The sequence below is a fragment of the Pelodiscus sinensis genome, chromosome 1 (assembly GCF_049634645.1).
Source record: "Pelodiscus sinensis isolate JC-2024 chromosome 1, ASM4963464v1, whole genome shotgun sequence".
NCBI classification, from domain to species: domain Eukaryota; kingdom Metazoa; phylum Chordata; order Testudines; family Trionychidae; genus Pelodiscus; species Pelodiscus sinensis.
In genome coordinates this window covers 143,746,379-143,774,118 of record NC_134711.1, presented here as the reverse complement: position 1 = coordinate 143,774,118, position 27,740 = coordinate 143,746,379, and the positions used below count along the sequence as shown (strand labels likewise).

The 27,740-nt window shown below is 47.2% G+C and overlaps 1 protein-coding gene across 2 annotated transcripts in view; it reads left to right on the top strand.

Moving 5' to 3' along the window:
* The window catches only part of VANGL1 (VANGL planar cell polarity protein 1), a 63,408-nt gene that overhangs the window by 9,604 nt on the left and 26,064 nt on the right, over nt 1-27,740 (top strand). The window contains exons 2-4 of one of the 2 annotated variants that reach the window (XM_075905819.1): nt 1,313-1,598; nt 2,779-2,905; nt 8,432-9,039. In XM_075905819.1, the coding sequence (XP_075761934.1) occupies nt 1,528-1,598; nt 2,779-2,905; nt 8,432-9,039 (806 nt within the window). In that variant the 5' untranslated portion in view covers nt 1,313-1,527. The remainder of the gene's footprint in view (nt 1-1,312; nt 1,599-2,778; nt 2,906-8,431; nt 9,040-27,740) is intronic. The other variant, XM_075905815.1, reaches the window with a different exon arrangement.

Below are 27,740 nucleotides of genomic sequence, written 5' to 3'. Positions count from 1 at the left end.
GATGTCACACTCCAGAAATCCCTACAAAATGTACTGTAGAGAACAGATCCTGCACTGGCCTGGGGGATTACATTTGATATAACAGTGTCCTCAGCGACTCCTGTGACTTGCAGTTGGAGGCCCAAATAGCATGTAGATCATACCTGGGCTGTGTGGGTGGCTCTCCTTCACCTAAGTGGCCGCAGCAGCCTGCAGCCCACGGGGGTTCCACCTGTGGTCCTGTGCTCCCCTCTCCCACGTGCCTCTCATGCACTGGGATGCTGAAGCCCTACACTTACCTGCTCCCTCCCAGCAGTTTCAGAGCATGCAAATTGCCTGATTCATGCTCCATCCCTGCTCCTCTCCCTCCTGATTCAGGGCTCCTCTGACAGTGCTGGGAGGGCGGGGGAGGAGCAGGACATGTGGGGCTCTATTGCTCTGGTGTAGAAGAAGTGCATTTGGGAGAGGGCAGCTGGGGGTGGGGGGTGGTCCATAGGCTGCAGGTGGCACTCCAGTGAGCCTCATGCATGCCCCAGGTTGCCCATCGCTGATGTAGCTAGTAAGAAAAACTTAAACAACCAATAATCAAACAAAACAAATAACAAAACATGTCAATGGTATCATGAGCTTTCGTGAGTACAACCCCCTTCTTCAGATGAATGGAGTATTAAAAGTCCAGTTCCAAAAATAAATAGTGGATGGGGGCAGGGGAAGGATAGTAAGATAGATAGTAAGGTGATACAGGTCCTTGTAACCTATGGTATTTTGGAGTAACTAATGCTAATAAAATGAGCACACCTTATAGTTATGAAACACTACAGGTTCAGACACGGCAGGTCTGAGTCTCTTTTGCCTTGCCCCTTGTGCATTGACATATACCTGTGCAAATTGAGGGTAAAATGCTCTTCTGATTTGGCAGCATTTTTATATCTACTTTGCACAGGTATAAATGACACCCAGGGCAAGATGGGGGAGATTCAACCCGGTGAATCTATGCTTTTTCTAGCAGAGAGTTACAGAAATGAACTGTGATTGTGTTGCCTCTCCCACACCAGGCTCTCTGTGTATCCAAAGGTTCTTCTGACCCCTGGAGACTGAGATAAATGAGGCTGTGTTGTGGATACCAGGAGCTACGAATCGTATAATGTATTCCTCCACAAATATAGGTGCAGTACCAAAAAGATGCTTGATCTGTCCCCAAGAACTTCCGCACTGAGACCAGGTGTGACAAAATGTTGACAGACACGAGAGGCGAAGGAGGGACAGTGAGAATGTGGCTACTTCGCTGAACAGAGTATTGGTGGTGTGCTTCCATCTGTTTCTTTTTTCCTAGGTTGGTATTGAAGATTAAGACACCTGCTCTTCCCTCCTTAGAGTTGTTTTAGGTTGAAAGTCGGACTGATGTTTTGGCGCTACTCATGATTGGGAAGCTGAGAGAATCCAGGAAAGTACTTTCTCTGTGGACCCCTCCTCGGGAACAACAGCTGCTCATCTTCTAAGAAAGGAGATACGTGCCCCTTCCCAGCAGAGGGGCAGGCGGTTGCTGCCATGGATACGGAATCAACGTACTCGGGATATTCCCACTACTCAGGTCACTCCAAAAAAGCCCACAGACAAGGGTATGGAAATTGTTATTAACAAATCAGGTCTCTAGGCGGGGCAGTGCTACAAGGAAAGGTTCCCTCTCCCATAGGTCATGTGGAAACCCCTCGCAGACCAAAACACAATGACTCTAGAAGGGCAAAGTGTGAGACAACTTTCTCCCTGAATGACAGTAAAGAGGACACTAGAAACAGGGCCACAGAAAAAGACTGGTTAGTTTAGTCATTAACTGAGGGGGTTGGATAGAATCCCCCAGATGAAGGACTTGACCAGCTTTGTAAACAGATGCTTGCTATTCCTCCTCCTTTTTCTACTCCTGTTCATTTGTTTTCTCAGCTAGGGTCAAAGTTTCTCTTCCTCTCAGCTGCCATGTTATTACCTTTTTGTGGGTAATTCGGGTGTTTAGGAAAAACAGCTAAAAAAGGTGAGGATTGCCTATGGATATTATATTTTGTTTCTCCTTTTATTACGGCAGCTACTAATCGGCTCTGTTTGGGATCAGGGCCCCACTGTGTTAGGTTCTGTATGGACCCAGACGTTCCTTATTTTGAAGAGCTTACAGTCTAAATATTGCTGACAGTGCTCCCTTTAGTACTACCTTAGCCTCCTTGAGACAGCTCAGTTACTGACACCCCCACTGCACGTACACACATGGTACCTCCAAAATCTCCTACAGAAATCCTCGAGGAAAAGGCAGTACACCATGAGTGTACACTGAGGATATGTGTGGGAGAGTGTCCCCTTCTCCAGGTCTCTTCTAATGTTGCTGGGGTAGGAGGTGTTTGTGACCAGGGATTGAGAAAGGAAAGAAATAGATGCAAAGTTTCTAATCTAAATTCTGAGCTCTCTGTGGACACTGAACTAATGTGCAGTGCCCTAGGGAACTAGCTAGTGCCATGCAAGCTAGCAGATGCGGACTCCTTGGTGGAATGAATCCTCTTCAGTCCTAGTACCTGAAACCATCTGCAGATGCGGGGTCTACATTGAGCCTCAACCTTCTTGGAGGCACAGAACGTAGAGTTTGATGTTCTGCCAGGTTGGCATTGCTCAGGTAACTACCAGTAGGCGAGGGCACTTCTTGATTGACAAGAGGTTGATAGAAGTGGATAGATCTCACTGGGAGGGCTGAGTTTGCAATGCCTTTGGGTGAATGAGTCCTGTAACCTTCTTCTCCTCTCCCCTTTATTTATGGGAAAGGAGTCGGGACAGGCACAAATCACCGCGGAGTAAAGACGGCAGTAGGTCAGAGAAATCGGTCACCATCCAGACGCCTCCTGCGGAACCGCTGCTGGGGAATGATGCCTCTCGCACAGAAGAGGGTCAGGTAAGGCATGGGAGGCAAATGGAGATGTGGATAGGCAAAGCGAGGACGGTGGGACAACATTCTGCTTTGGTGACTGCCTTTGCCTGCTTGCCTGCTGATGGCACTGTGTTCATTGCACTCTTGCTGGTGGGCTTTTACGGCTCTTGGCTCCCTTTTGATCATAATGAAGGTTATTTGGGGGGCTGTTTTAGGCCTCAGACGGATTTCTCTACCTTCAGGGACTGCACTACTTCACCTACTGCCAAAATGCAGCTGCTTCTGTGTTGGAATGTGGTAGGACTTGAACAGAGCACCACAACATGATTAAAGATAAAATGTGAAGAACAGGGTTTCCTGATTGAAACGGTCTCAGATTTTTAGGGAGACAGATACGGGCCCTTTAAGCATGCATGTGGTTAGGACATGGGTTTTTGTCTCTTCTGAAAGCATCACTTTCAGTAATACAATGCCCTGTCTGACTACACTGAAGGCTTTAGTTCAGTACTGATTCCAAACAGCACCTGCTACTGAATCACCACCACTTTGTATTCTGCCAGACCTAGTACACTGTCTGCTCTTACCACCTGACCAAGGGTAGTTATCCAATCCCAGCCCTCCTCACTTTTCACCTGGGCGATGTGCCATTTAAAAAAAGACCTTGTGGATGTGGGTGTGGGGGTGTGTGTTTTTGTTTTTAAAGAGCTCTTTCCAAAGGTAACAGAACAGGCCACCAGAGTGACGAGTAGGTGGAGGAAATCAAGAGATAATGTCCAACAAATATAAGAAACAGGAATGACATCAAAATATTGAGTCCATGCAACGGACACATGGTTGTTAGGTCAGGCAAAGAAGAATGGAAAGGTGCTGTTTCTATATTCCCTCTGAATTAGAACAAAGGCTCTTTTATCCCTGGAGCACCATGGTTTGAAACAATCATACTGCGTGGATAGCCGCCTTAAAGTGTCACTGCTCTTTAGGACACACTTGGAATAATTTCCACGTGGAATGTATTTCAGTGTATCCTACATTTCACTCTTCATCCACCTGCACATTTTAGATTAGTACTGATAGTTTACGTAAAATTAAGAACTCCCTCTTGAGGGTCAGGATCTGTCTACCCTTAACATACTTCATCTGCATCACTGTAGTGCAGGGGTGGGGAACCTAAGACCCAGAGGCTGGATGTGGCCCCTGGCTTGCCCCACCATCCTCCCACAAAATCTACCAGCCTAGGGCCCCCTAGGCTCTGGTGTGTGCAGGAAATGTGGGGTTTGTTTCTGCTTTCCCACATTAGGATTTTGGGGTGTGTGTGTGTTTTTTTTTTTCTTCTCACTTGTGTGCAGCCCCTGACTGATTTTTCTGTGGGTCCGTGGTCCCCAACCCGAAAAAGATTTCCCATCTCTGCTGTAGCACTTTAATGAAGATGCTCTTAGACCAAGTTGTCCTGCTGACATGGCGCTAATTACACAGGGGGTTAGGTTGGTGTGACTACGTCGTCAGGGCTGTGGATTTTTCATTCCCTCTGAGCAACTTATAGTTACACCCGGTGTAAGCTTCCAACATAGACCAGACTTAGGTTTGCTGCCTCGCCCCCACCAGCAGTTTATATGTTAATAATTGTTAGAGCATCCAGATGTCACTGTGGAGGGTGCCAAATGGAAATACATAAATAAACCTTCTTTGTTTTTCGGACAATAGTTTTCACAAACTGCCAGTTAAGCAGTGGTGAATAGGCAAGTTCATTGTATCAGGTGGGGCAAAATATGCTGATGAATTCTCAAGAAACAGGATTTTATCTTCATGCAGATCTCTCTAGTAATGTCAACTAAAAAGTGAGGAAAAATACAGAAACAGTAGGGGAAGGACTGTTTCTTAGCAACTCAAAGACATTACGCTCCAGCAGCTTTTCAGCATAATTTTTTATCCAGTAGCTGCACTTGACTGCATGGACTCTTGATAATGCAGTCAGTGGTAAGAACTGTTAGTACAGTGAGGCGGGGAAACATGACTTGTGAGTTTTGTTCTGAGCTTTGGCCCCAGTTTGCTGTGATTGTTGCCCTCTCTGTCGCTGTTTCTACATCTGTACAATCAGGGTAATTATATCGGCCCACCTCATTAAGTGGGAGAGGGGTTAAGAGTCTAATGTGGTTAAAATGGTTAGATCATCATGTGGAAGATGCTAGTAAAAAGAAGAGTACAGGTTGAACCTCTCTAAACGGGGACTCTGTGTCTGTCAATATCCATGGTCCAGGAGGACCACGGATGTTGCTGGGCTAGAGAGTCCTGGTGGAAGGTGGCAGCTGGGAGCCTGGTGGTGAGGCCAGAGCCCAGTGGTGGGGCCAGAAGGCAGCAGAATTGCTCAGCAGCGGGGACAGGAGCTTGGGAGCCGGACTGCCGCCCTGTAGGACAACCAGGAGCCCGGCAGCCCTACTGCCACCTAGCAGCGGAGCTGCCTGGCAGGGCTAGTCCAGCGTTGTAACGGCCTAGCAGGACTGGGAGGCAGTGGGGCTGCCCCACGGGGCCGAGAGTCTGGTGGCACAACTGAAGCAGGGTAGTTACTGTCTGGCAATGGGGCTGGAAGCCTAGCGAGGCCAGGAACAAGGCAAACAGAGGGGCCAGCGTCATGGTGGGGAGCTGGCTGGGAGGCTAGCAGCCAAGCCATGGCTGGAGGTGACCGTGGCGGGGTGGTGGGCAGAAATGACTCCCCTAGTTCAGTAAAAAATCCCTCATCCAGGACCAGTCAGGTTCCGAGGTTGCTGGACCAGGGAAGTCCAACCTGTACTATAATATTGCACTCCATTTCTCAACCAGTTATGCCTTTCCAGGGCCTCTGTTTTTGCAAAATGTGTCAGCATTACTGACACCATTTCAAGCTGCTGGCTGTGGTTGCTCTCTCTCTCTCTCTCTTCCCCCCCCCCCCCCTTTTTACAATCTGTGCTTTTGGCCCAAGGTATTAATGCCTCAAATTGTATCAGAAGTTAAATTCTTGGAGCTATTCTAAATAGTTAGGCTGCTTCAGTCTGCTCCTGTTACAAGGATTCTTTCAGACTTAATCTTTTTCATAATTCAAGAAGTCAACTGTAATTATTTTATTAGCTACTGGGCTCTGATTATTTGGAGGCCCTGCAACCACTGCACAAGAACAACACAACTTAATTGGCAGAGGTGATGTTAAGCCTGCATATTTACATGCAGAAGCCAAAAAGAGTTTCTCCTATCAGGCCAAATCTACACTGGCCCTTTACTGTGCTGTAATTTTCAGGCTCAGGTGTAAACCCACCCTTCCCTCTTCCTCCCCTCTCCCCCAGCAGTAAATTACAGTGCTGTAAAGTGCCAGTGTGAACCAGGCTCCCAGTGCTGTTAGCTACTCTCCTTATAGAGACAAAAGACAGGACTATGCAGCACTTTTGTTTCAGCAAGACCAGACTAACACGGCTATGTCTCTATTACTATTCTCCTTATAGAGGTGGTTTACATAGAGCACTGAGAGATCTCTTCCCCCAGCACTTGTGCCATGGTCACACTTTCAGTTTAAACGGTTACCTGCAGTCGAAGCCTCAGTTGTTGGCATTTGCACTGAGAAATCTTTTTCTCTTCCAAAAAAATTCTGTTGAGGTGCTAATGGCTGACTTGATGACTACAAAGGCTTAAGGTGCCACTGTGTGGAATGAAGGAATCTACCTGCAAAGTGCTCTGTCTCCAAACGTTAATGCAGGTTGGAATGCAGTGATATAAATTGTCAAATCTGAGTCCCTGAACAGCAGCTCCAAGTCAGATCCCTACATGTCAGATTACACCAGGCATGGTTGACAAGTTAGGTGTGCTCAAGCAGAGGCATCAGAGAATAGGAAGAACCGCTTGCAGGATCTCTGTGGCAGAAGCTCTCTGACTTTGGAATCCTTTTATTGCTACCTTTAAGAGAACTTTTTTGTAGACTGAAATTTGACTCTTTGGCAATTGTCCCTCATTCAAATATGCTGGCTTCAGATTGAACTTCTTTTGGGCATATCCTGTAGTACTTTAACACACCTGTTAGCTCCTGTGTTAGAGTCCCACAAATTCACATAGCCCAGCATGTATAAAAATCAATCTCAAACACTGCTGGAGGGTTGGACTGTTGGCTTAACAAACATTGGCTAAAACAGTTTGGCAGGGTGTATGTAATGTTTCTTCCACTAGTGAGGGAGATTGAAAAATATACAGTGGAACCCTTTCAAAGTAAAGCCACTTAAGTCATAACTTTACTATGGGAGAGGTTTTAGTGTAACCATAATTGCACCGGGCTCATTGTTGACCATTGAAACAAAATTTCTCTTGTAGGTGGCTTCTGCAGTGCACTTATAACTACTTGTGGGCTGGAAGAGCACTAATTCCTACATTTACAGATCATTTTGTATCTGCAGGAGATGGGATCATCTATTTTTAACTTCTAGGTCTCTTTATCGGGTCTGGCTCTCCAGATCTCTTAGTTAGCAGAATCAGATGATCTTAATCACTCTCCTTTCATGAATTCCCTTCCTGCTACTCACACTCATGCTGTCCGTACAGATTGGTCAGGGTATTTGATTTTCATTCAGGGTATGTCTAGACTACTGGGTTTTTTCGAAAAAAGTGGCCTTTTTTCGAAAAAACTTCCCCTGTGTCTAGAATGCTGCTGCATTCTTTTGAAAGTAAATTGAAAGAACGTGGCAGTTTTTTCAACCGCGGAAAACCTTGTTTTACGAGGAATAATGCCTTTTTTTGAAAGTGCTCGTTTGAAAAAAAGCGCTATGTAACGCAAACTGTGCTTTTTCGAAAGAGCATCCAGACTGCCTAGGTGCTCTCTTTCGAAAAAGTGGCTTGCTTTTTCGAAAGTACTGATTGTAGTCTAGATGCTCTTTTTCAAAAGAGGCTTTTTCAAAAGTATCTTTTGAAAAAGCCTCTTTCAAAAGAGGCTTGCAGTCTAGATGTAGCCTCAGGGAACTGAAAGGAAAAACCCATGCACAGTAATCAGGATGGAAATTTATTGTGATGGCCAAGAATATAACAAGATTTTAAAAAAGAACTAGACAGGTTCATGAAGGATAGGTCCATCAATGGCTATTAGCCAGGATGAGCAGGGATGCAAAACCGTGCTCTGCAGTGTCCCTAACCTCTGTTTGCCAGACATTGGGAATGGGCAACTGGTGACAGATCACTTGATGATCAACTATTGTGCTCCCTCCCTGTGCAACACCTGGTATTAGCCAGCTTCAGAAGACAGAATGCTGGACTAAATGGACCATTGATCTTACCCGCTGTGGCCATTCTTAAGTTCTTATGTTGAATCCCCTCTCCTGGCTTTGTAGATGGAGGGAAAGATTCCAGATTTGATTAGACCATTTACCCTGCTTCCCAGCCTTTTGCGTTGTTGTCAGTGAATCATTTTTTGAGATTCTAAACCTGCTGTTCTGCTCTGTTGTGTCTGTTTCCAGTTCTCTTAGGCAACCATGTGGCTCTTTGGCTGCTAAATGCAGAATGTCAGGAATTCATATAAACGGATGTTTCCTCGTTCTCTTTCCCTTTCAGGATGACAACTGGGGTGAGACAACAACGGCGATCACAGGCACCTCGGAGCACAGCATCTCCCAGGAGGACATTGCCAGGATCAGTAAGGACCTGGAGGACAGTGTTGGCTTGGATTGCAAACGCTACCTTGGTTTAACAGTGGCTGCTGTCCTTGGACTCCTCGTCTTCCTTACCCCCATTGCCTTCATTCTCTTACCCCAGATCCTGTGGCGGGATGAGCTGGAGCCATGTGGCACCGTCTGCGAGGGACTATTCATCTCTGTGGCTTTTAAACTCCTGATTCTTCTGATTGGGACCTGGGCTCTGTTCTTCCGTCAGCCGAAGGCGGATATACCGAGAGTGTTTGTGTTCCGGGCCCTCTTGTTGGTCCTTATATTCCTGTTTGTTTTTTCCTACTGGCTCTTCTATGGCGTCCGCATCTTGGACTCCAAAGACTCCAATTACCAGGGGATAGTACAGTATGCTGTGTCTCTCGTAGACGCTCTCCTGTTCATTCACTATCTAGCCATAGTGTTGCTGGAACTGAGACAACTGCAGCCCATGTTCACGGTCAAGGTGGTACGATCGACGGATGGAGAGTCGCGATATTACAGCTTGGGACACCTGAGGTAAGTTGTGGGCAGGGGAATGGCTGGAAATCCTGTATAAAGAACAGTTGCAATAGCACGGAATGCAATCCTTTTAGCATGGTTTACCATAGGCTCTCTAAATCACTTATAAAGATTAACCAATTAAACCTATTGGTTCCTTTCTCAGTGGAGTGGGAAAGGAAGGTTCCAGTCACAGATAGTGAGACTGAGGTACAGAAGCTGTAATCTGGGGGTTGAGTGCAGATCTCCTCAGTCCTAGGCCAATAATAATCCCTAAATGCCCCTGCATTGGGTGGCAAGAAGAAAGAATCCTTATGCTAAGCGATCAGAGGCTTGTGAGATTGGAATTTTTTCAAACTGATGATTTTGCTTCTTAAGCCTTTGATCAAGATAGGGCACAGGGAGGTGTCTATATTCATGGATGCTCTGTCTTTCTGTGTGTCTGGATCTTGAAGCTGCTTGGTGTGAAGGGGTTCTGTCTGCATGTCCTAGGTCAGTGGCTCTCAACCTTTCCAGATTACTGTGCCCCTTTCAGGAGTCTGAGGTGTCCTGCACAACCCCAAGTTTCACCTCACTTAAAAACGACTTGTTTACACAATCAGGCATAAAAAGACTAAACTGTCACAGTATACTGTTACTGAAAAATTGCTCACTTTCTCATTTTTATCATATCATATATTATAACAGAAATCCACTGGAATATAAATGTTGTATTTACATTTCAGTGTATAATATGCAGAGTAGTATCAACAAGTCGTATGAAATTTTAGTTTATACTAGGGATGTTACATTGTGTATAATCAACTAATTGACTAGTCAATGGAATTTCCATCGACTAATCGATAAGGGGGGAAACTGCAGAGCTGCAGCAGGGTTAGCTCCTGGCCCGTGAGCCAAACCCGCTGCGACTCTGTTTTTTAAATGTATTAAGAACCACCGAGGTCTTAATATATTTTAAAGGCTGAAGTGCAGTGTGGGGGATCTGGCAGCTCTTAATACATTTAAAAAGCAGAAGTGCAGCAGGAGGGACCGGGCATGAGCTGGGAATTAGCTTGCACCCAGTCCCCCGCTACTCCTCTGCCTCCTGTGGAGATGGTGCTGAGGGGAACCAGCTTTTAAGCCATCTCCCCCTGCAGTACCAACTCCTGATTGCTGCCCTCCCTTGCTGACTCCGATAGAGGCAGCAGGCAGGGGGGGAACAACTTGACTATCCAGTCAGCTTATGCTTATCGGATAGTCAACTAGTTGCTTACATCCCTAGTTTGTACTGACTTGACTAGTGCTTTTTATTTATCCCGTAGTAAAGCTAGGAAATACCTTGATGAGTTGACGTTTCCTCTGGAAGATCTCTGTGTACCCCTACCTGAACCATTGCCCTAGGTATACAGCTGAGGAAGCTTTTGCCATGACAGCTTCTAGGATGTAGCCCTAGTTCCTTTAGAACAGCGTTTCTTAAACTGTGTTCCGTGGTGCACTGGTGTGCCGTGAGGCAGTTGGAGATGTGCTGCGGAGATATGGTGACCATATGTCCCTTTTTTTCCGGGACAGTCGTGGATTTAAAGACACCCAGCGCTAGCGCAACACAGCAGCAACTTCTCGCCTCCACCCAGCACCTAAGTGGCTCCCTTGGTGCTTTGCGCGGGCGTCCAGGGCTGCTGCCGTTGGCATGCATTGTCCAGCGCTCCAAGCTCCCATGCAGCATGCGCCGCTGGCCGGCAAACCCCTCCCCCCGCCGTATGGCCCTTCCCTCCCTCTGTGGGACTGCCTCCGCTGTGCGCCACCAGTCCTGCCTCCTCCATCCACAGGCGGCTGCCGCTGCTGGAGGGGGAGAGGTGCTGGTTGGAGCCGGTGAGCCATTCCTGGGAGCTGCTGCCAGAGTCCCGGCAGGGACCGGGTACATTCGGGCTCTGCCAGTGCGCTCTGTGCACGGCCCTTTCTCCCCCTGCCTCTTCCCACTCCACTTGGGGAGTGGCAGTGCATGGACCCGTTCACTCTGCTGCGCTCCGCAAGCCGGGTCTGGGGGGATGGAGGGTTTCTCCCCTCCCCCCACGCTCTTCTTAATGGGAGCCAAAGCTGATGCGGGAACTGGAATGCAGCACTAACATTAGCACTGCTGGTGGCCCAGCTCCAGGCCTGGCAAGCAGTCCTGCCTTGGAAGCAGCTGGGGCCAGGGCTGCAGGGACTTCTGGGGCCAGACCACAGACTCCAGCCCCACAAACTGAAAGGCAAAAGGTGGAGAAGGGGCTCGGAGAGAACTAGGGGGAAGGAGGGTGGGAAAGGAAGGGGCTTGTGCTGAGGGGAGGAGGTAGGGTAGGAGAAGAAAGGGGAAGGCACCAAGGAACAGGGTGGAGGAGAGACAAATGTCAGGGGGCCAAGTGGAGACAATGAGGAAAAGGCAGGAGGAGGGAGGAAAGTGTCAGTGCGGGTGGAAGGGTGAAGGGGACAGGGTGATGCTGGGAGAGGGGAAGGGCATTGGGGGCAAGAGGAGGTGGAGGTGCTGGGAGAAGGGCTGAAAGGAGGGGTGGGCACGAGGAAGGTGGGGATGGAGCAAGTCATATGTGGGTGAACAGAGGGACATGAGGGGAACTGGGGCAGAGGGTGGTGAGGGGATGGGCATCAGGGAGCAAGGGGGCAGGGGGCAGTGAGGGAAGGAGGAAGCACCAGGAGGGTGCAGGGCTAAGGGAAGGTGCAGGTGCCAGGGAATTCTGGGGGTGAAGCAGAAGGGCAGACACCTGCAGGGGAGAGACCAGCACCATAGGAGAGAGGGTTTGGTGGGGGCCAAATTCATTCCCTTTGGGTAGGAGGATGATGGGAAAAGTTCTTAGGGGGGGTTATTTTTACTTCTGGTCATGTGCCCATCTTGACCTGGAGAGTCAGGGGCATAGTAAACAGAGGGGAGAACATAGTTCAAATGGCCATCCTTCCTTTTTTTCTCTTTTATTTTTGCTCAACAAAAATCCTGGATGTTCTTCATTTAAAAAAAAATATTGTTTGGTGTTCCTCGGTCTTAAAAAGTTTAAGAAACACTGCTTTAGAAAGAGCTGCCCCAGCTCCTCCCTCCCCTTTTAGGATAATTGAAGACATGCACTCTATTTCAGCTCTTGTCAGCCCCATGTGTGAGCTCTAGCTGCTTTTTCAGTTACTCTGTGGTGTTACTACTTAGTTTGGTTTCTAGATTACTTGCTGCATCAATTGGTGGTGGATGGTACACTCTACTTTGTAGCTGTCTCAGTGGGGCCAGAGTGCCTATAAGTTATTAGACCTTCCTGAGTGCTGTTGCACCTCCTAGATATCATCTGTTACCATCAAGTGTATGACTCTCACCTGAGGATGGGACCCCTAGTGCTAAAGTGCCTGCCTCTCTCAGGTGCGGGAAAGGCCAGGCAGCTAGGACTTTTCAGGGTGAGCTGGCTTGTGTCTGGTTCCCTCACTCCATGAAAATAGTGAGTCATGATTGGGTGTTAGCTCCTCAGGCTGGGGGAAGGAACAGCCTCAAGCATGAAAGGGAAGATGCTGTCAACTAGTGTGTAGATTAAGCATCTGTTGAATTGATCCTGTCCAGATCCCGGTGGCACGCACAGATCTACTGCAGATGGAGAGATTAGTGTCTGCTGGTGTAAGTGGCTGTATGAACACAGCCTCATGCAAACTGTTAGCAAAGCAAAGGGATTGCTTTGAAGTGGTGCTTAGTGGTCAGAGAAAGAGCCAGGGTATTGGTCCTTGTTCCTGGCTGTGCCTGAGTCAGTTCAACTCTTTGCCCCTGTAAAACACACAAGATGGAGGCATAGTGAGGCTTAGCTTGTCTGAGAATCCTGTAGCTCTGTAAGAGACGTTATCAGCATAAATATTCTGTTGCTGTTGTGAGAGTTTAGGTCACGTAATGCTAAAATTCTTCAGTGATGAGTGCTGGCGTGTTTATCAGGCAGAGGACTAAGAGTAGCTTTTCAAACTAGAGAGACTGAAGGATGACCACCAAAGTAAGAATTCCTCTGTACACTAAGGCTACCGGTCAGTTGGGAATCAGTTCGGAGTGGGGAAATCTACTGTGGGGGCTGCTGTGATCCAAGTAGCCAAGGCCATCAATACCCTTCTGCTACAGAGGATAGTGACTCTGGGAAATGTGCAGGACATAGGGACCAACAACATGGCAAAACTCTCCACTGACTATGGAGGAGCAAGAGACGGAACACACAAACCCGTCTTGGCACCCAGCCATCTGGCTACGGAGTACACAAACCGCAAGGGGTACTTCTCAATGGTGCTGCAAGCACTGGTGGTTCACCAGGACCATTTCACCGACACCAGCATGGGATGGTTGGGAAAGGGGCATGACATAGGAACTCCTGCCTCATCAGAAAGCTGCAAGAGGGAACTTTCTTCCCAGATTGGAAAATGACCATTGGATGCATTGAATTGCCAACAGTGATCCTTGGAGAGCCAGCCTACCCCTTGCTCCTGTGACTCATGAAGCCGTACACAGGCAGCCTGGACCACAGTCAGGAGCAGTTCAACTACAGGCTGAGCAAGTGCAGAATGGTGGTAGAATGGCAGCGGAGCAGGGGCTCAAACAATGCTTTGTCTAGGATGAGCAAAGGGGGAAGCGTATTGCTGCTGTTTCAGTTATAGCTTCGTGGGCTTCATCCAGGTTGCTGTGTCTTCCCCTAATCACACTGACTGACAAGGAGAGGATGCTGACTGAACAGGGCCAGAAACCTGGGCCTTATGCTGCAATGCTCTGTGCTACAGTGACACCAGACTGCTTCCTGCTGGCTTGGCGTGGGAAGGCCTCCCCAGAAACCTTGTGAGAAGGCTGAAAGAGTTCCTGTCTGAGAACTTCATGGAGATGTGCAGGGAGGACTCCCAGTCTGTCTCCAGACACGTTAGCAAACTGTTCCAGGGAGCCCTTGCTGTGTAGGCAGAGTGGCCGCTGCAGATCACACCCGATTGCCTTAACCCACCTGTAGCATGATTAAAAACATGAACTCACTGCAAGTGCCCTCCCTCACCATCAGGGCCTGCCAGCGAGACGTCCTGGGAGGAAGGGATTGTCTCCAAAGTTAGAAAAAGGTGCTGCCTATCAGTGAGATTGGATGCTTCACTCACCTGCTGGCCATTCTTCTCCTCCTCTTCCTCATCCACACTGTCCTCCACGCTGCTGTCTGAGGAGTGTCTTGGGAGGAATCCATGGACTGGCTTGGGACACTGGTTGGGTCTCCCCTAGAATTCCCTGCAGCCACTCAGAAACAGCATGTTTGTGATGACCCAGACTGTCCGTTTGCCTCCCTTGTCTTCAGGCACTCCTGCCTGAGCTACTTTATTTTCACACTGCACTGCTGGACGTCCCTGGCATGTCCTTTCTCTTCCATGCTGTTTGTGATCTTCACAGAGATATCAGCGTTTCTTTGTAGTTCTGCCTGAACGGATTCCTTTCCCCACATAGCAATGAGGTCCAGGATCTCCTGCATGCTCCATGCTGATGCTTGTTTGCAACCCTGGGCATTCATAGTCAGGTGTGCTGCCCACTCAGGTTTGCTCGCCACACAGGAAATGAAATTCAACTCTCCTGCTCTCCCGGTGCACAGGAAAAGCCCTGGGAAAATTTGAAAGTCCTGGCCAAGTAGTCACAGAGGGGCACAGTGGGACACCTGGAGGCCAAGAACGTCGACTTTCACAGCGCTGAAGCTGCATTACCCTCAAGTTGACTATGCAAGGTCAAATTTATTGTTACTGCTTGTGAAAAGCAGCAGTACAGAAATAGACTTTAGTGGCCCCTAAGTCAACAGAATGGGCGGGGTGGCTTGGACTTATTAGAAAATTGACCTAATTCAGTGAAGTTTGACCTAAGGTCCCAGTATAGAGCAGGCCTAATGCTTCACATGTTGGTGGGAAGGTTGAAGATGTCACTGTTATAAGAGGAGTTCTGCAATTTTAAAAGTTACTTTGAGGGTATATTTTTCCCTAAAGAAAAAGTGAAATTCTTGCTTTTGAGTGTTTTAGTACAAAATGGTAAGAAATCCTAGGTTTATATTCCTGGATTCGTAAAGCCTCCTTTGCAAACATGCTTGAAATTAACCATATAGAGGTGACTATTCCCATTGATTTTATGCTTATGGTTAAGCACCTGCATCAATCTCTGGAGGGTATGGGCTGAATGTGTAATAGGCCTTCTGTAGGGATATGAAAACGTAACCGTTTACATGCTGCCCTCCCGCTCGCTGCTGCCTCTGTACCGACTTTTAAGCCAGCTCCCCACATGCATGAGCTCCTCGGGAGCCACCTGTCCCACTGTGTAACCGCTGAAATTTTCAGCGATTGCATGTTTACTTAAACACTTTTAAACCTCCCTAGTCTTCTCTTAGAAATCTGATTATTATTATTATTTTGTTCTACGTGGCTCTTTTGGAAAACACTCTCACTTTGCTTAACTATTAGTAATATATTGCATGTTCCAGTGGTAAAGGAGAATCTTCCAAAGTTCAGGGTAAATTGAATAAAGTCTGGGAGATCTTTTCCAGGAGTGAGAAATTGCTCTCAGCTGTCTCCAGTCTTTTTCCATATCCTGTATAAAAACAGTTTGACCTAGAAACTTAGTTAACTGTTGGATTGCAATAGAACCTCCCCAAGTCCCAGTCTTTGTCACAACCACTGTCTTCTCCCCACCTGCTGGCAAAGATTAATGTTAGAAGGTGTTATATACACTTTACAGTGCATTTATTATCTTACTTAAAGATGGACCTGTGTGCATTTGTGGATTTGACTGCTGGATTGGGATCTAGGTCAGTAATTTGTAGTAATAAAATCTGTTGTTAGTGTGGATGAGCAAGGTTACTTATATTTCTTTAAAGTACATGCTGTTTTTTACAGTTGATTAGTGATTTGCCTCTTTTTCCTGAGCTCTGGAGTTCTGTAACTTTGCATCTCATGTGCTACGGAATTTGTGGTGCAAGACATCTTGAATTGCAAAATCGAGTCTACAGATGAGCAAGCAGTAAGAATGCACTCTTTGCTCCCAATTTTAGTGACTCCTTCCACAGTCTCACAAGTCAGTCTCTCAAAAATGACTGTTTCAAATTTGAGAAATTTGCCCGTTAACACCCCTCCCTCCCCCGAGAATTAAAGTGGTGAATAATGTATTATCATCTCGAGGCCTCAGTGTATGATCAGGACCCCATAGTGATTGGCACTATCCACACACAATGAAGATGGTCCTGGCCCCCAAGATTTTATAATCCATTAATTTGCAGCCATATTAGACCATTTCAATCATTGAAAAAAAAATTAGAAAGTGAGGAATTCAGAAACACTAGCAATACAACTTTATTTCTTTTATGCAGCCATCGCTCAAAATATGCAATAAAGGTACGTAATAGAAGTAGAGGGAAGATTCTTCTCTGGGCTGGGCGCTAGCATAGGTGGATCTAGTGGATGGACTTCTACTTCTGGCTCTGCCACTTGCCTGCTGGGCGACCTTGGGCAAGCCCCTTTGCCTTATGTTCCCCATCTGTAAAATGAGGATAATGATACTTACCTCTTACACTGTGCACAATTGCCCATTTATGATTATATGGTTCTGTACAATGCCAGCTCTGTGATAGCGAACACAGGTCTGCCATAGCCTTTCACCTGTTAGGGTCATGGGCTCACCCCTTGCAACAAACTGCCTGTGAGATCAGCATGCAATCTCAATCTAGCTGCTACTGGTCATCTGGATACAACAGTGGTGGACATCCTGCAGCCCGTGGGCTACATGCAGCCCATCCGGATTCTGTGTGAAGCCCATGAGATGTTGCATTTACCATTGCCCATACGCAGGGCTGCCAGATTCCATTGGTTTCTGTCCGTGCTGGTTTTTTTCCTACCGATATTACTGTAGTCAAAGGCACGTGAGGTGGGGTGTGTGCTGATTGCACATAGCACTGACTGAGAGCTGTGCACTCCCTCTGCGTCCAATCAAAGTGCTGCTATAGTTCAGTCGCACACCCTGCAAATTCTAGGCATACAAGTGCAGTGAGCAAAGCTACTTTCTCCCGGGAAACTGTCTTGGTTACAACAATCTTGCAGCCCACTCAGTTGAAGGAGGGACACTTATGTAGCCCATTCGCTAGCCTAGGTTGCCTGTTGCTGGGCTACAGCATTTGCAGTGTAGTCCACAGAAGTGGACATATACTTGGTTGTCTTCAATCCAGAGAGCCTGGGTACTTGAAAAGCACTGTCATCTTTTGCCCATCCCCTTGCGGAGCTAGGATAGAATCCATGCTGAGAGCTATATGGGGTATTTAACTTGACCTTAATTGTAGTCAAGAGGCCAAGAAAGAAACTGGTTGTAGCTACACCCCCATCTGCTACTACTCTGCCCATCTTTTCTAGGCATATCTCCCTCTTGTAGTATGAATGGCTCCAGGTTGGAGGTGCTAGCACAAAGGGATCAACAAAAGAGCAGCTGCAGTTACTACATGAAAGGCTTCAGAGAGAGCTCTCCACCCACTATCCTAGAAGGTGAAATAACTGTCCATAGGGGTATATGTAGCAAGTGGCCAGCCGCAACCATGTATTGTAATGCAAAGCAGGAGTAAGATGCACTGGCAGGGCTGTGTAGGGCAAGCCTGTGCAAAGTCTGTTCTGACTGGATCCAGTACAGTCAGGTTCTTTCATCGGTCCTCAAACCTAAACAAACAGCAGGCCAGGCACTTGTCAAATGGCTCTCTGGGTTTTTGGCACTTAATGATCTAATTCGATAAGCTGCCTCCTGTATCCCTGCTCTTCCAGTTGCTGTAGTGGGCAGAGTTTACCAGCATAGTTGGAGTGTGGGGAGGGGAATGCACTGAAAAGCAACAAAGGATAGGGAAGCAGGTTCCTCAAACAAAAGTCTGCATGTTTAAGCCTTTCCATAAGCATGGCTCACTAATGCCAGGCAACTCTTAGAGTGACATGCTCTCACTGTGTTTTCTGTCCAGTCACACAAACTTTTTTCCTTAGAGGCTACTGACAGAGATGTTAGGTATTGTGTAATTAAATAGCTGTGTAAATGCATTAAATCTTAGTGGTTACACAACTATTCTATAGTCCTGGGAGGGTGGGGCCGGCAGCCAGTGTGCTCCCAACCCCACTCCTGGGGAGCCCCCTGCCACCATGTGCTGCTGCCTCTGTATCTGAGGCAGCAGTGCAGAGTGGCAAGTGGGAGCCGGATCATGAGAGAGAGCCAGTTTTAAAAAACAGCTCCCCATGCAGATCGACTCTGCCATTGCCCTTGTCCATAGAATCATAGAATACTAGGACTGGAAGGGACCTCCAGAGGTCATCGAGTCCAGTCCCCTGCCCCCATGGCAGGACCAAATACTGTCTAAACCATCCCTGATAGACATTTATCTAACCTACTCTTAAATATCTCTAGAGATGGGGATTCCACAACCTCCCTGGGCAATTTATTTCAGTGTTTGACTATCATGACAGTTAGGAACTTTTTCCTAATGTCCAGCCTAAACCTCCCTTGCTGCAGTTTAAGCCCATTGCTTCTTGTTCTATCCTCAGAGGCCAAGATGAGCAAGTTTTCTCCCTCCTCCTTATGACACCCTTTTAGATACTTGAAAACGGCTATCATGTCCCCCCTCAGTCTTCTCTTTTCTAAGATAAACAAACCCAATTCTTTCAGCCTCCCTTCATAGGTCATGTTCTCTAGACCTTTAATGATTCTTGTTGCTCTTCTCTGGACCCTCTCCAATTTCTCCACATCTTTCTTGAAATGCGGTGCCCAGAACTGGACACACTACTCCAACTGAGGCCTAACCAGCGCAGAGTAGAGCGGAAGAATGACTTCTCGTGTCTTGCTCACAACACACCTGTTAATGTGTCCTAGAATCATGTTTGCTTTTTTTGCAACAGCATCACACTGCTGACTCATATTCAGCTTGTGGTCCACTATAACCCCTAGATCCCTTTCTGCCGTACTCCTTCCTAGACAGTCGCTTCCCATTCTGTATGTGTGAAACGGATTGTTCCTTCCTAAGTGGAGTACTTTACATTTGTCTTTATTAAACTTCATCCTGTATACCTCAGACCATTTCTCCAATTTGTCCAGATCATTTTGAATTATGACCCTATCCCCCAGAGCAGTCGCAATCCCTCCCAGCTTGGTATCATCTGCAAACTTAATAAGCGTACTTTCTATGCCAATATCTAAATCGTTGATGAAGATATTGAACAGAGCCGGTCCCAAAACAGACCCCTGTGGAACCCCACTTGTTATACCTTTCCAGCAGGATTATGAACTGTTAATAACTACTCTCTGAGTACGGTTATCCAGCCAGTTATGCACCCACCTTATAGTAGCCCCATCGAAGTTGTATTTGCCTAGTTTATTGATAAGAATATCATGCGAGACCGTATCAAACGCCTTACTAAAGTCCATGGGGGGATCTGAGCTCTCCATGGACAGAGGCTACTTTTAAGCCAGCTCCTGCCTGCTCCCCCTTCTCTGTTGTCTCTGTAGGAGGCATTGGGGGGGCGGGGTCCGTGGCGCAGGCACACAAGCTAGCTCCCCACGCAAATCAGCTCCCTCCTGCCCCCCTCACCCTCCCTGCTGCTGCCTCTTATCAAAAGAGGTGGATCTGATGATCGCGGGGAGTCAGGTTTTAAGGCCAGCCTTATTGGTTAATTGGGTCGTCGTCTGCACGTTGGCATCCCTAACTGGCCATTTCGCTCTGCCTTCCAAATGTAAGCTCTTGTGGCAAGGGCCCCTCTTCCCCAAGCCACCACTGGGTAGGCCTCTTCCTCCTAGCCCCAGGGGTTGGGGTTTTGCAGCGGGTCTCAATGGTAGGGAGCCTGGACGCGCGCCCACAGTCTCCCTCCCTAGCTGCCTTTACTTAGTGCTGATCCAGATTGTTCTCTCCAATTTCTTCCTCTCTGTCTCTCCACCATCTTCCGTTCGTCCTCTCACATCCCCCAGCCTCCAACTGCTGAAGCTTTTAAAGGCCCTCGGTCAGCCAGCAGAGAAGTCAGCTGGCCCCAATCTGCCTGAGCCAGCTCCCTCTGAGCTGCATCTAATTGGGCTGCAGTTCTCTGCTTCTTCTCTCAGGGGCTTTTACTCTTTTGGGCTGCCTTTTCCTCTCTCTGCAGCAGCTCCCTGGCCTGACCCTGTCACACTCTTCATAGAGCATCTTCTACTTGCCTCCATTCTTCATCAGAGGATTTACTGGGACAGATCAGAGCAATGGCCCATTAAAGTTGTCTCTTGCTCCTGGCAGGGATGCATCCATGTTCCTTGCAAATGGTGAAGAAACTCCCTAATGTATCTGGCCAGTTTGTTCCTCAGTGAGGTTCATAGCTTATAAGAGCCAGAGAGGATCAGTGTGCTCTAGTCTGACCTTCCTCATGACACAGGCCACAGAACTTCTCTGAACTCATTCCTGTTTGAACTAGAGCATATCTGTTAGAAAAACAGTTGTGGCCATACAGCTGTGGTATGGGAGTCTCTGACCTCTTGTCGCAATAAGTTCCACAGGCTGAGTATATGCACAGTGGCGTGAGCAACACACCCAACTCTTCAGTCAAACCCAGTAGCCGAAGTGAAATAGGACACCCTCTTGCTCATTTCCCTGCTAAACTGTGCCATCTCTCCAATATTCATGTTAGTGGAATTTGAATGTTCTCATCTCAAAGCTAATCCTACCTGCTTCTGTACAATACAGCTCTTCTCTGCTATTTTTGTTCCCCACATCTTCCCTGCTTCATCACGCTCGCCAGCCCAGAACTTCCTAGGAAGTGGAGTGTTGTGCTAGTGAGACGCTGGTTGCCACTGAGGATGTAAATGCAGTTTAACTCAGAAGCTATGCAGTCAGCCTCAGCGTAGCCCGCTAATGCTAGTGACCAGTGCCAGACAGAAGGACCTCAGTCTCCAGGGCCGTCAAACTCCAGACTAAGTCTAGCACAGACTGTGGCAGCCCGTATTTCCCCACGCTCATGTTTGCCACTGGGTTGCCACAGTGACTTGCTTGGAGCCCTCTCGAGGGGGTGACAGGCAAATTCTTTTGTCTCCGGACCCTTTCAGTTCTTGAACCCTCTAGGCACGTCAGCAGTAGTTTGTGAGAAGGGCGTTTGACCCCTGGGAATTGCGTTGAGAGCCAGGCACACTTCCCCCACCAAATAACAATATGACCCAGCTGACTTTGGGTTGCTCTTAGGGTTTCCAAGAGACTTGACCCACCTGATTCTCCTCTAACCCCACTTGCTTGCGTACACAAGTAACAGCAGCTGCCTCCCGTGTCATCCAGCTGTGGAGGTGGCAGTGGCAGCAATTGCGGTAGCATGGAAGTGACTTGGCTAGCGTTCTCTCAAAGTCCTTGCTGCCGTCCCAGCAACTGGTATTGTGGGCTCCTTCACATCTGGGAATGAATGTTGGTTGGAGCATTTTACTTCTTAAGTTAGCTGCCTTTTATGAGGGTTGCTCTGTCTGGCAGCTTGCTCTGATGCCGTCTCTAATGTACATTGTCTAAGGGAGCATCCGGATGTCTTAAGGCAGTTGGAGCAGTGCTGCTGTTGAACAGAGCATTTCTTGGTGACTGAGTTCAGCGGCAAAATCTGGCACTACCAGCCCCCTCTTGTTACAAACGAGTGTTCTAAGAGTTCGGATGGAGGGTGATCTGGCAGTAAGGGGCAGTTTTCCCTTATGCTACCACCATTGGAAATGGTTTCCAATTCTAGATTATTTTTTTTTAATCAGTATTTTACAAAGCCTGCTGGGGAAGTCTGTGCTATAAGGGACTACACTGGGAATACCCACTCCACACATGCGCGCACACACACACACACACACTTGTGCTCTCTTGGGGCTTTATAAAGATTTATAAATACTGGAGCTTTTTTTCATCTAGAATTGGACTCCTGTTTCCCGAGATCCATTTGGCTATGGGTCAGGGTAAGAAACTGGGAGCTGAGATGTCCTGGGTCCTATTCCTGTCTCTGCCCCATCCATTGTGTGACCCTTAATGGCATCATTCACCTCCCCGTCCTGCCCAGCATTGTCAGCAGGAGCCACAGTGTAAGCCCTGCTTTATCGGCCATGTCGTGTGTCGCTAAAAACTGTATAGTGTAGACAAAGCCCTAATGAGATGAGGATGCAACCCTGGGGCCTTGCAAGCTCATGGGTTGCAGCCTTTGCCTTGCAAGGGAGCCTGAACACTCTCTTTTGCTTGCTTTGCATCCTCATAATGTGAGCATGGAGCAGCGTGTGATGCACATCAGCCAGTGCAACAGTTGCTCTCCGCTACTACAGCAGCTCAAGGCAGCAGAGACTGGGGAGTGACCTTTATTCCCTGAAGTGATGGTTTCACATTTTTGGAATACTTGTAACTTAATATTTGAACAGTCCCGAATGTGTACTTGCAGGTGAGGGGCCTAGAGTCAATTATTAATCCCTGGCTTTCTCTTCCTCTTACTATGTGACCTCTTGAAGGGCAGACTGATGGGCTGTGTCTTCCAGACAAGAAGTAGCAGAGAAAATGCCATGGCTTTTAGTTGGCAGAGATTTTCTGTGTTTTAGTTCTGCAGACTCTGTGCACTCCTGTCCATGTACATGCCCTTCAGTATACCCTGTATTTATAGGTTTGTCATCTCTCTTCCTTGTCTGTTGTTGTCTATGCCACGCAAAAGGCCAGAGGGCCTCTTCTGAACTGTCAGCCTCCCACTAACACTGAAAAAACAAACCCCCAAATCCTTTGGTATAGTCTCCCATGCAACAAATCATGGGGTACTAGGATATATATACTAGAACATAGGTGGCCAACACACGGCTCACGAGCCGCATGCGGCTCTTCGCTGCAGACAGTGCAGTTTGCAAAACACGTGCGCCCCACACAGCCCCTTTAACTCAATTTTTGTTTTTATTTAAATCCTTGCTCTGGGGTGGGGAAGGAGGGGTGCAGTCTGCAGGCTGCCACGAGAAAAGAGGCTGCAACTTGGGGCCAGGTGAGAAGTGTGTCTGTGGCTGCTGCAGCTCCAGCAGGCACAGCCGGGGGAGGGATGCATGTGCCCCATCTGGGGCGCGTCCAGGTTCGTCTGCCCCCTGCACTCCTCAGCCAGAGTGAGGAATGCGGCAAACTGTGCCATTTCCCCTCTTACCGAAAGGGAACAGCCAGCAATGTTCCTGTATGAATTGGGGATAGGGAGAGCTTCAGGCCTCCTTGCCCTCCCTCAGGGACACCTAAGAGGTAGGAGGCTCAGGGCTGGGGCAGTCCTGGACTGGCAGGGGGGCACCCCCAGCCAGCCTCTTTCACCTGACTAGTGATTTCTGTATGGTGTTCTGTGTCCCTGTATAAATAAATAGAAGGGGAGAGCTTCAGTCCCCTTCCTAAAGGACCCATGGTGGGGGGGAGTGGGAGGCTAGGGGGCTGGGTCAGTTCTAGATGGGGGAAGGGAGGGTACAACCTCTTTCACTTGCCTGGGGATTTTGTCGTTTTTCTGTTTGGTTTTATGAGAAGCAGTCCCATTCCAGGCATGTCCCATTGTCCTGACACAACTAAATCCTTACCTTGCTGTAAATTATGATAAGAGGAAGCGGCATACCGATTTTGGTGGCTCTTACCATTTAGGAGGACTTTGTCAACAAACAGACAGACAGACAGACTGGCTCATTCACAAACTCTCTCAAATACATGCTAGATATATAATATGAAAGTAAAATGGCAGTGAATCCCAGAGCCGCCTCTTACGTAACAACTGCTAGGGAATGCAGTCTCTACTGATGACTAAGTCATTCTGCAAGTTTGTACAGGCAGTCCCCGGGTTACGTACAAGATAGGGACTGTAGGTTTGTTCTTAAGTTGAATCTGTATGTAAGTCGGAACTGGCGTCCAGATTCAGCCGCTGCTGAAACTGATCAGCGGCTGACTACAGGAAGCCCGAAGCAGAGTTGCTCTGCCCTGGGCTTCCTGGAATCAGCCGCTGATCAGTTTCAACAGTGGCTGAATTTGGACGCCTGGGACAGAGCAGCTGGGGCGCTGCCGGGTTGGTCCCGTAGCGCCGCACCTCAGCACTGCGGGGACCAACCCGGCAGCACCCCAGCTGCTCTACCCCAGGTGTCCCCAAGTCAGCCGCTGCTGAAACTGATCAGCGGCTGATTCCAGGAAGCCTGGGGCAGAGCAACTCTGCTTCGGGCTTCCTGTAGTCAGCCGCTGGTCAGTTTCAGCAGCGGCTGACTTGGGGACGCCTGGGGCAGAGCAGCTGGGGCGCTGCCGGGTTGGTCCAGTAGCGCCGAGGAGCGGCGCTGCGGGACCAACCCGGCAGCGCCCCAGCTGCTCTACCCCAGGCGTCGTCGGGGAGAAAAGCCTGGTCTGCTGGGGAGAGGGGGCCCACTAGCTGCTCCCCCACCCCCAGCAGACCAGGGAGACGCGGAACACGCGGGCAGCGGGACAGCCCAGACGCGCCGCAGCTGTCCCGCTGCCGGCGTCCTCCGAGGCTTTGCTCCCCGTCTCCCTGCAGACCAGGGAGACGTGGAGCAGCTTTTCTCACCCCGGAGGACGCGGGTGGCGGGACCACGGTGCATCTGGGTGTCCCGCCGCTCACGTCCTCCGGGGCGAGAAAAGCCCCGTTCGTAACTGCGGATCCGACATACGTCGGATCCGTGTAACTCGGGGACTGCCTGTATTCACTGCATTGAGTGTTGTATATAACTTGGTCCCCTCCACTGTTGATTGATTTAAATCAAGGCGATTTAAATAATGATTTAAATCTCCAAGTGTAATGCCTTGATTTAAATTATCAATTATAATCACTTTTCCATTCGTACTTCAGTTATTTTTCAAAAGAAAGGTGCATTCTCATAGGCTGATATAACCATTAAAGCATGTTGATTGACAACTAAATAAGCATTTGTACTAGATTTAGTACAACTTTTTGACCTTGGTGGGTACACTATACTGTACCTATGAACATTTATGTAAGCGATTATAAGATTTTTCTGATTCTTATTGTACATTTTAGTATGTTAGAAAATGGTGAATATTTCTGCTTCACTAGAAAATTAACTTTTTGCTGATCATTTGGGTCGAGCTGCATTAGGATAACTAGAATTAAATGTAAAACAGCATATACAATCTTTTAATTAAACAAAACAAGCCCTTAACATAGTATTTGACCTGATGTGCCATATTTATTGAGCTTGACCTCCAAAATTAGATGTTTTTTCTCAATTCTTTATTATAGAAAAGCATCTTTGGCACAGTTTTGCATAGAGGTTTATGGATTCAGCATCTCTCTTTTTACTTAAATGTCTTAAGAGATTATAATAGGTTTAGGCCTTAACGCATTCTGTATTAAATTCACATTTCATTTTTAAACAGGTTGATTGTTAAAGAAAATGTATAATAATTTAAATAAAAAATCTGATTTTTAAATAAAAAATCACTCTTCTCCGCTGCGATCCCTTCCACATACACTCAACCTTTACTTCAAGTGTAGTGGTGCTTTAACTCAAGTTGGCTGTCCTGTTTGGAGGTAGGGTACAAAGTAAAACTCTTATGAGCACAACTTGTCTGATTTTTATAGATAAGACCTATATCATATTCCCCCTTAGTTGTCTCTTTTCCAAGCTGAAAATCATAGTCTTATTAATTTCTCCTCGTATGGCAGCTGTTCAATACCTCTAATCATTTTTGTTGCCCTTTTCTGAACTTTTTCCATTGCCAAAATACCTTTTTTGAGATGAGGCAACCACATCTGCATGTGGTATTCAAGATATGGCATACCATAGATTTATACTAAGGCAAGAAAATATTCTCTGTCCCTTTCTGAATGATTCCTAATATTTTGGTTGCTTTTTGGACTGCCACTGCACATTGAGTGGAAGTTTTCAGAGAACTATCCACAATGACTCCAAGATCTCTTGAGTGGTTACAGAGATTTAGTTACATCATTTTATACCCCCCCCCCCCCACACACACACACTTTTTTTTTTTAACAACTTGGAACATGGAAAACGTGGAATTTTCAAATAGCTGACTGAATTTTGCATGACACATACAGGAAATAGAATATGCTTTTCCATACTTAAAAAGGGGGGTGGATCGGAGGTAGGGATGTCATAGTGTAGTCAGTTAAATGATTAACCAATAAACAAAAGCTTATTGATTAATGCTACCGATTACACGCATCTCTCCTCTCCCCCTGCTGCCCCTTCCTTCTCCCAGCTCTTCCAGTAAATTTTTTTAGAGGTCTGGCCAGCAACCTGGCTCAGTCCTGGCTCACGGCAGTCCTGGGAGCCACCCACGCTGCACCTCTGCATTAAAAGTAATTTAGGAACTGGGGGACAAGCAGCCCAGCTCAGTCCTCACTTGTGCCAGGTCCTGGGAGCTACCTCCAGCTATGGCTCTGCAGTAATACTTTCCTGCGCAAGCAGGGCCTGAGCTGGGCTACCTCCCCCCACCTGCTCCTAAAATACTTGTATTGCAGACCTGCAGCAGGGATAGCTCCCGGAACCTGGCATGAGCAGGGACAGAGTGCTTTCAGTGCTAACACTTATCGATTAGTCATGTAGTCAACAAAAATTTTCTCGACTACATGATTAACATACGTCTTACTGTCCCTAATCAGCGAAAGCTTGAGTTTACATTTTTCTGCATTTTTTAAAAATGTTTATTGCGGGTTTCTTTCTTTTTTTTTTTTTTTTTTTTTAAGGTCTAAATCCACAGCAGGTATGCATTGGGACAAATCCACTTATGTCAGTAGAGATAATCGCTTAGGTTAGTGCTGATTTCAGTGTAGAAGGATGAGTCTTTATACTAGAACTGGCTGGCTAGGACACTACCTACTTCATAACCACTGAAGGTGCTAACAGCTCTGTGAGTGGTATCCTTCCTGTCTTAGCATCTATCTATCTACTTTGATCTGCTTAGGTTTAAGTACCCATTCTCCAGATACTTAATGATGCCCTGTCTCACACGCCCCTTCCTTTTTCCCTTTTTTCTTTTTCTCCCGCCTCTCCTTCTCCTATTTATTTCGAGTTTTCATGTCCCCTACTCATAACTCCGGTCATCTGAAGAAGTGGGCTGTGCCCATGAAAGCTCATGATACCATCTACATGTTTTGTTACTCTATAAAGTGCTACCAGACCATTTGTTGGTTTTTTCTGTAACAGACTAACTCTGCTATCCCCTGAAGCTCCCATACTAGAACTGTCAAGCAATTTAAAACATTAATTGCAGTTACTTGCATGATTAAAACATTACTCATGTAATTAATCACATTGTTCAGCGATAATAGAATAACATTTATTTCAATATTTCAGATGTTTTCTGCACTTTCAAATATATTGATTTAAATTACAACAATAAAATGTACAATGCCCACTTAATTTTTTATTAGAAGTATTTGCACTGTAAATAACATAATATTTTTCAATTAATCTAGTACAGGTACTGTACTGCCATCTCTCTTTATCATGAAAAGTCTCAGAGGGGTACTTGTGTTAGTCTGTATCTATAAAAATAAAGAGGAGTCCTGTGGCACCGTAGAGACTATTTATTTAGGGCATAAGCTTACTATTTATTAGGGCATAAGCTTTTGTGGGCAAACCCCACTTCATCAGGTGAACTGGAGTGGAAGTTACAGAAGCAGGAGTATATATAAGGGAGAAGTTGCTTGTGTTAATGAAGTCAGGGTGGAAGTGAGTCATTCACAGCATTTGGTGTGGAGATCTGAATATCCAGAGAGAGGAAATTGCCTTTGTAATG